Source organism: Phyllostomus hastatus, unplaced genomic scaffold, assembly GCF_019186645.2.
Source record: "Phyllostomus hastatus isolate PE091 unplaced genomic scaffold, TTU_PhHast_1.1 phas_contig_551, whole genome shotgun sequence".
NCBI classification, from domain to species: domain Eukaryota; kingdom Metazoa; phylum Chordata; class Mammalia; order Chiroptera; family Phyllostomidae; genus Phyllostomus; species Phyllostomus hastatus.
The window spans coordinates 12,266,203-12,275,374 of NW_025333909.1; the positions used below are offsets into that span (position 1 = coordinate 12,266,203).

General features: G+C 49.1%; 1 protein-coding gene across 1 annotated transcript; it reads right to left on the reverse strand.

The window, feature by feature from the left end:
- Window positions 1-760: 760 nt before the first annotated feature.
- LOC123824351 (ubiquitin-conjugating enzyme E2 D2-like) lies at window positions 761-5,938 on the reverse strand. The gene is made up of 2 exons (XM_045847483.1): window positions 5,921-5,938; window positions 761-1,183 (listed from the first exon to the last, which is right to left on the reverse strand). Exons 1-2 carry the CDS (start codon window positions 5,927-5,929, stop codon window positions 761-763), a joined length of 432 nt encoding a protein of 143 aa, XP_045703439.1. The 5' UTR covers window positions 5,930-5,938.
- Between the last annotated feature and the right edge of the window lie 3,234 nt (window positions 5,939-9,172).

Here is a 9,172-nt window from a genome sequence, read left to right on the forward strand (position 1 = left end):
ATGTCACTTGGCATAATGCTCTCCAGGTCCATCCACGTTGTCCCAAAGGGTAAGATTTCCTTCCTTTTTTTTCATAGGCACTCACTATTCCATTGTGGACATGTGCTGCAGTTGTTTTATCCACTCATCTACTGATGGCCCCCTGGGGGGCTTGTACACACTAGCTATTGTAAATAGGCCTGTCCTGAGAAGTGGGGAAGTGGGGTGCAACTCAGAGTATGGAGGGGGACAGACTGGTCCAAAAGGTGGGCATGGAAGGGTGGGGGTGGAGAACTCTAGGACAAAACACACTGTTTCTGTTACTCCTCATCCACTTAATGTTTGTCCAGTTCAATGTAGGCCTCAAAGTAGAGGGTATGGGTTACTCTTCCCCTGGACAAAGCATCACACCTGAAGACACAAGTTCTTCAGAATAAAATAGATACCAAATGAGGTTTCCAATCTTCATCCAGTTTTTCCTCCCCGTTGTCAGTTCTAAAGGACTCATCCTAAGCCCACCACCCCCTTGTGCTTGCTTCCCCATCCCGAAGCAGGAAAGACGGCTTTCAGTAAAATGCTCATGAGAACTGGCCTCTCTCCTCCCACTCAGCCATCCCCTGACCTTGCCCTCCCTGCCCCCCCCCATGCCCCCCCCCCACACACACACAGAGATGTGGCACATGCAAGATCATGGAAAGGATGCCCAGCCCCATAACAATCAAAAAGCAGATTGAACAGCCAGGTGCTTTATTGAGGTGATGGGTTATCATCTGCCTGTCCCTCACATGGCATACTTCTTGGTCCAAGCTCGGGCCATGGTAACATAGGCATCCCTGTCCCTTAAGTACATCCTCGCAATGGAGGGGACAAAGGCGTCATTGGGGTTGGGGTCACATAGCATGGAGCTGATGGACAACAAGAGCTTGGATATGGTCATTATGGGGGACCACTGGGACCTGAAAATATCCAGACAGATGTAGCCTCTGTGGTTGATATTGGGGTGGTAGATGGGAGTGGTGAAGTAAATCTGCGGAGGCCTGAAGGGGTAATTGCGCGGGAAGTGCATATTGAGGCAGAACACCCCTCCCTCATAGGGGCTGTCTGCGGGGCCCGCGATGGTCCCCTTCCATGTGAACATGTCATCGTCCCACCGGCGCCGCCGAGCACATGGGTGGGGGGGGTCGTTGGTGATGTCCGTCAGCTCCTGCGCAGGCGCCTCAGAGCCGTGGCCATGTCCAAGGGAGCAGGGACGGCCCAGACGTCCTGGGAGGGACAAAGGGGGGGGACCACAGGTCAGGGGGGACCACGGGTTAGGGTGGGCATGGCTCACGGGGGCCAGGGTTAGAGGGGCAGCCACCCCCAGGTCGGTGGGTGGGTAGGAAGGCTGGAGCCGGGCTGTGGGGTGCCAGGGGGGTGTGGGGGACATGGACGGTGGTGGGGGGGAGGGAGAGCTGGGGACTCCCCTGGACCAGCAGGACCTGAGGGGCTCCTGCTCACCTGTGTGCCACTGGTCCCTGGCTCCTCCATGTCTGCCTCCTCCACCGCTGGGTCTGCCGCTCACAGCCTGAGCCCCGAGGCTGCGCTGCGGGCACACAGCGCTGCCCGGTGACCGGACCAACTGCCCCTGCCTCTCTCTCTCTCTCTCTGCCCTCGGCTGGGAGCCTGGGGCAGGATGGGATAGGCTCTGTGACGTCACAAGGGTCTGGCGGTGACGTCAGAGAATCCGTGGGGGGCAGGGCCAGGGGAGACAGGGGCCCTAACTACAGGGAGCGCAGGGTGGGAGGGGCCGTGGAACGGAGCGAGGGGGGAGGGGCTGTGCAGGGGACTCGGGGTGGAACACCGGAGGGGTCACGGGGAGGAACGTGGGACGTGGAGGACAATGGACGGGAGTGGAAGGGAATGCAGGCGGTGGAGGGGCATGGTGGGGGGGCGGGGGGGGCAGAAGGGGCCATGGAGGGGAATGGGGGTTTTAGGCACGAAGGTCCGTGGAGGGAAAATCAGGGTGTGGGGGTGCGGGGTGGGTGGTGCAGGGTGGGAAGGACCACAGAGGGCAATGCTGGGTGGGGGGGGCCTGGAGGGTCCGTGGAGGTGACTGGGAGCTGGGACCAAGGAGGGGCAGGATGGGGAGGTAGGGCCACAGGCCAGGGGAGGGCCAAGGGGGCGGGGGTGGAAGGAGCCCAGGCTCCCTGGCTGGCCCACCGCGGGCGCCCTGCCCTGGTTAGTGGGGTCTCGGGCCCTCCCCCTGCTGAGAGTCACCCCAATGTAGAGGAGCCGTTGGCTCCCTGAATTCCTGCACCCCTCACTCACCCAGACTCACCTCCCTGAACACTTTCCCCCCTGGCTTCGTGCTGACCTCTCTCCTGCCCTTCTCGCTCCTGAGCTGGCCCTCCCTCCCTTTGTACGGACTCAGATGCCCTGGAGAGTGAGCTTCCCACGTCCCCACGCTGCACGCCCTGACGCGGCCCGTGTGCTTCCCGAGACAGACCACCTCCCGCGTGTTCACCCTCAGTCCACGTGACAGCCGTGCCGTGCTTCCCCGCCTTCTACCGGGACTGCTCATCCCCTGGTGCTTTACTTTCTATGCAGAATGGAAGCCTTCCAAGAGCCGGTCTGCAGCTGGAACCCATTTCATTTCTCAGTGACGGACAAGAAAAGCAGGAGGAAGGGGGAAGGACACCAGTCCACCCCGAGGACATCTGGGCACGGCGGGTATCTTCCTTCGTAAGGACAATCAGGGGGGCAGGAAGGGGCCTCCATAACGAGCGCCGCTGCAGAACCACGTCTTCCACTCACGAGGACGCCCCGTAAAGGTGCTCATTAAACATGCAGCCCTCCTCGCTGGCTTGCACGCGTGGCAATGGAAAGCCAAACAAGCACCAGCGACAAAGCTTGGGCTGTAACCCGAACCAATTCTTTTCAGGAAGTAAGCAATAACTTAATAAGACCCTCTTAAATTCTGGCAGGAAATCGCATTAGAGCAAGCAGGCCACAGTTTCATTTACAATACACTGGGCATCCTTCAAGGATGGAAATTCCCTGCTGTCAAGCTAGTTCTCTAACACCGCTGGTCAGCCCATTTGGGGAGGCAGGTCACGGTCTGCCAGGACTTGAAAGGGGGGCTACGTAGATGGCAGAATGGGCCCTGCAGTAGCGGAACATAAAATGTTCATTCAGCCCTGGCTGGTGTAGCTCAGTGGATTGAGCACAGGCTGCGAACCAAAGTGTGGCAGGTTCGATTCCCAGTCAGGGCACATGCCTGGGTTGCAGGCCACGGCCCCCAGCAACTGCACATGGATGTTTCTGTCTTTCTCTCTCTCCCTCCCTTCCCTCTCTGAAAATGAATAAATTAAAAAATCTTTAAAAAAATGTTCATTCAGGGAAAGAAATGTCCCAATCTCTCGTGTTATACAGCAGCAAACAAGGACCGATGCGTATGCCTGTGGACAGTGAAACTACCCTTGTTACTGCGGTGAGTGTCAAATTTTAAAATCCTCATCTACAATAACAGAACATTTGTAAGAAAATTGAGAAAGAAAGCCAGGGTCAGTTCTTTCCCTAGGGAGCACAGACAGCATGGTGCAATGTGGAGGTAAGCGTCTGAAATTCTGTTCTCGTTTCTGCAGAAATTACACAGAAAGAAGTTACTTTAGCCTCATCACTGTGGCTCAGTTTCTTCTTGTGCATCGTCCGACAAACAGAAGGGTCATGGGCATGATTCTCCATCAGGGCACATGTGGTGGTAGAGGGTTCGGTCCCCATCAGGCATGCGGAGGAGAGGCAACCAATGGTGTTTCTCTCCCTCTCTTTCCCCCTCCCTTCCCTTTTCTCTAAACATAAATAAATAAAATCTTTAAAAGGAAGTTACGCCTGGCTGCTGTAGCTCAGTGGATTGAGCTCGGCCTGCAAACCACAGGGTCGCCAGTTTGATTCCCACTCAGGGCACGGCCTGGATTTCGGGCCAGGTCCCCGTGGGGGTCACGTGAGAGGCAACCACACACTGATGTTTCTCTCCTTTCTCCCTCCCTTCCCCTCTTTCTAAAAACAAATAAATAAAATCTCTAAAAAAAAAAAAGGAAGTTACTTTATATAAGTGAATTCAGAGCCAGGACTTCTGATGGTGTGTGTGTATGTGTGTTCTGCAATATCAAATGTAGGAGAAAGTTTCATTTTTAGATGTGTTTGCCCACTGGAAAGACTCTTGCCTTGAAACATCCCTGAAGCATGTAGACGTGCACACACACATATTTTTAATGACATTAGACAATTAAACTCTGTGAACAAATAAGCCAATGGTCACTTAAAGGCATTTTTTTTAAATTGCATTTATTTCTATGTCTACGTAGCTGTACAAATAACAAAACACCCGATTTCAAAGAACCGATCTAGTATTCTAAGCTGTTAACTACTAATATGGCTAAATGGTTGGTTTGACATCCTTTGGTAGAAAAAAAGATTGGAAATTTAAAAATGTATTTTAAATTTTGTTTCTTATTTAGTAAGAATAAATACTTTTAAAGTTCAATGCAGTGCATTCAATTGATGTATATCAACATGATTAGAGAATCTGTTGGCATCTTTAAAAGTAAATAATCATAGGCTTTTACAGAGTAAATTAGTGACATTTATTTAATTCCATCATTAAACAAATTCATTATTGAAGTATCTCTAAAGAATTAATCCTATTTGCTTGAGTTGAAACAAACCATCCAGAGCTAAAGAATTTAAAGTTTCCAGACGGTTCTTATATATCTTCTTTTAAAGTCAGATTTGCTGTCTCCTTTGTCTGAATGTCCAGTATTTTAATTGCAGTTCAGACACTGTATGTCAAACTTCCTTGTGATGCTTAATTATTTCTGAGTGCATTTTCCAGATTTTGTTCAAGGGTTTTGAGGAAAAGGTTACTGCCCATCACGATGGAAGATGATAAAACTATACATGAAACTCGGTGGGGAGATAAGCAACGCCAACAAATTAAATGAAGTTTAAGAGCACATAAAAAGTATAAATATGGTTATTGCAAATTCTTGTTGTTTATAAATTTTTGTTTAAAACGCACAAAACTGAAAAGCATTTAGCCACTGTACGTTTTTATAACTGTTCACATAAAACAGACATTCATTTGCTGACCAAAAAATTGGTATGGCATCTGTTTCCACAGCCTTCAACAAATGTCAGATAAATGAAAGGGGTGATGAATTTTCCACAAGAGAATAGAAAGCAAATTTGTTCTGAATATTTCCTGATAAGGAATGTCAGGTTTTGACAGATGCGACTGCTGGTTAAATCTAGTGAGGGCAACTTTTCCAAGAAGCCTCCGTTAACGATGCCTGTTTGGAGGGAAAGTCTTGCCGCTGTCTTGATAACGTATGTCCTATTTGGATACTTTCATGTTGTTAGTATTCATGCATGCTTCGAAAGAGCCAAGAACAACTTTTGCATGTCTTCAAACCGATGTTACTGCTTCAGAGTCATATCATGTCCATAGTCTGTGGAGTATCAAAATGTCAGCGTCAAAACTAGAGACTTTTGCCCAAAGCAGAAAAAGTCTCGCTACATGGCGCCTAACCATGGCTCAGAACCCAGATTAATTTGGAAAGGGGCTTTCTACTTTTCTTTCCGTGGGATTCACGTCGAGGACAACACAGCGCCTGGAAATCAAGGCAGGCTGCGCAGTGTCAGGACGGGCGGCAAGGGGAACAGAAGCACGGCAGAGGCAAATTGGGCTCTTCCAGGCAACCACTGTCTGAAAAGTGTCACCGTGGGAACACAAGGGAAGGGAGATAATGCAACTGTCAAGTGTGCTCCCCACTGACATAAATATAATGCTATTCTCATTCTTTTGTCCCGTCTTTTTCTGGCACCGAAATACAGAGCAGCTACATAACAGGAGTGGCAAGCCCCTGTAATGGGTACTTCCATCGGGATGGCATGGAAAGTGTGCCCTGTGCATCCTCCTTAGCTCTAGCCGGGCATTCTGGTCCGACACGTGCATGTCAAACGCCTGGAAGATCAGGGACTACATCTTCTATTCTCAGAGAAATAGACCTTTGAGGTAGACACATGTGAACAGACACACATGAATGGGTGTAAAGTGTGAAGACACGGCTAACACGCATTAATGCCTCTCGAGGAAGAGGTACCAAATGACCAAGTGCATGAAGTATTTTGGCCGGTCCATACGCATCAGGCTTTGTTACCGGTCACCCTCGATCTGAAGAGCCACTGGCCACGAGGGTGGATACAGGGGATGCATTTGTGGCCAGCTGCACGGACTCCCAGTTACCGGGGTGGAGGGCTCCTACCGCTGCCTCTGAACATCCAACCCATAGGCAATGGAGAGCAGTGAGGATTCCTGCCCATGGTGCTGTGTACAGAAACAAGCCGCTTTGCATTGAGTTGATGAATCCACACATTGTTTGTCCTGGAAAGAACAGAGGTTCCATGTCACGGGGATACACAGGTTTTCTGCATATAAGTCTGCTTTCCCATTTGCAGAGCCTCAGAAAGCACCACCATCCAGGCCTTGACTGGGTTGGCTCAGTGGTTTGGGTGTTGTCCCATAAACCCAAAGGTCATGGGTTCAGTTCCTGGTCAGGGCACATGGCTGGGCTGCAGGTTCCATCCCAGTCTGAGCGCATACAAGAGGCAACCAATAGATGTTTCTCTCCAACATGGATATTTCTATCCCACTCTTTCTCTCTTCCTTCCCCTCTCGCTAAAAACAAATAAATAAAACCTTGAAAAAAATAAAAATAATTTTAAAAAAGAAATGTGTGTTACTTTAGGCTCATAGATCATGGTAATTTGTTATAGCAGCAATAGGAAACAAAACAGACATCTTATATTTTGCCATCCCTAGGGTGCTACTCCGTTCTCCAATGGCTCATGACCACCTACATATCCCAGCTGATCAATCAACTGAAGTCAGTGACCCCAAAAATGCTAGGGGTCCTAGTATCATTTAGGTCACACAGTCACCATTTTGAAAAAGAAAGAGGGGCCCTGGTTGGCGTAGATCAGTGGATTGAGCGCGGGCTGCAAACCAAAGTGTCGCAGGTTCAATTCCCAGTCAGAGTACATGCCTGGGTTGCAGGCCATGACCCCTAGCAACCCCATATGGATGTTTCTCTCTCTCTCTCTCTCTCTCCCCCCCTCCCTTCCCTCTCTAAAAATAAATAATAAAATAAAATCTTTAAAAAAAGAGGGAGTACTTGAAAAACTATTAAAATAAATTTTAAAATAAATAAAATAAAAAGAAAGAGGGAGACAGAAAAAGTCACTTCAGAATCATCTTGCTTAATCAGTAAAATAATTGCATTATATATTAACCCCTTTAAAAAAAAAGATGTTATGCATTTATTTTTAGAAAGAGCGAAAGGAAGAAAGAGAGGGAGGGAAACGCAGATGGAAGAGAGAAGCACTGATTGGCTGTCTCCCATGTGCCTTGACTGGGAATAGAATGGACAGTCTTTCACCTTGCTGGGCAATGCTCCAACCAACTGAGCCATACAGGTCAGGGCTGGGGGCCATGGTTGTATATTCAGTATATGAGATCTGTCCGGAAGGTATCCAGCCACATACATATGAAAAAGAGAGACACTTATTGAAGAAGATACAAGAAACAAGAAACACTGACCATAGGACAATGGCACCTCAGTCCCCTTCAAACTAGACACCTGGGGACCTCACACAGGTCTAACCGCCATCAGCAGCCCCGTCGTATTTTTCTGAACCTCATAGAAAGTTTGAAATCTCTTCCCCTTCAAAGGCGATTTCAGTTTTGGGGAAAGCCAACAGTCACAGGGCACCAAATCTGGGCTGTAGGGGAGCGGAGTCACCTGCGTGATTTCATGTTTCACCAAAACACTCCGCACGAGATGTGATGCATAACCAGGCATGTTGTCATGATGAAGCTGCCAATCACCAGTTGCCCGTAGCTGCAGCTTTCTGAGTCATCCCAGCAGTTTCCGCAGAGGAATGGTCAAGCTTAATGCAAAATTGGATGCAGATTCGCTGCTCTACTTCCTCAGTCATTTTGAATGTGACAACCACACAGTGCACATGCTCACTCAATGGTGTCTACCGCCCCCAGTGACTGGTACAGTGAAGTCATCATTGTTCACACATGCGCATTCCAGTCCACTCTCCTTGGATGCAAGGTTACATCGATGTCACGCAAACTGTTCTCGTTGTAGGGAGGATACAGATGAAGGATGAGAAAAATTGACCTCCTACTGCCTCGCCTCACCAAAAACTACCAAAGGATGCCATCCAGGACAAAGGTTAATGTTGTCGGATAAAAACTTAGATCTGCAGACAGGAATGAAATTGAAAAAAGTGGCTGGGACTGTAGAAGACCGTTCTGCATGGTGTGGGCCCAGCTCCCACTCAGAGATGCACAGGACCCATGCCCACGGATAGGTTCTCCTGTGGGGAATCAGGCCTGCACTGTACCTAGACTGCTATGAGACTTGCTTTTTGCTAAAACTCCCTCACCCTGAATTGAGGCAGCAAGTGCTTACTGTAACTTCCTAAAATCCATACTAAAACCCCCCAGTATGGAGTGTAACTGGTTCAACTACTTTTCCTGTTTCATTTGCAAATGTCCTTCTTCTGTGATGTGACTAGCGGCATCCTTTCCTTTGTTTTCTGTAAAAGGTAACCACCTAAAGCCAACCTGTGCATAGGCAATGAGGACCATCACGTAATGTGCCCAGAAACCCAATAAAGGCCGGTCATGGCGAGGGCCGCAGCTTTGGCTCCCCTTGAGAGAAAAGCCATGCTCGCCCTTTTCCCCCACAGGACTTGGTAGTCCGTGTGAATGTCTCATGACTCATGCACAAAGTGGCGGACCCCATGAGCTAGGGTCCGCATCATGGGACATGGAAAGGAATACAAATTTGGAAAACACTTTGTCCTGCCTGCCCCTGACCTGTTCTTTTGGAGATAAATTAACATCTAACCCCCAGTGCAGAAGGTTACCTTTTACATGAGTTAATAGAAATGTAGATGCAAAAGCTAAGAAATCAAGCAGGATCTGGACATTGAAAACATCTGATGTGCCCTGGCTGGCATAGCTCAGTGGACTGAGCACAGACTGCGAACCAAAATGTCACAGGTTCGATTCCCAGTCAGGGTACATGCCTGGGTTGCAGGCCATGCCCCCAGCAACTGCACATGGATGTTTCTCACT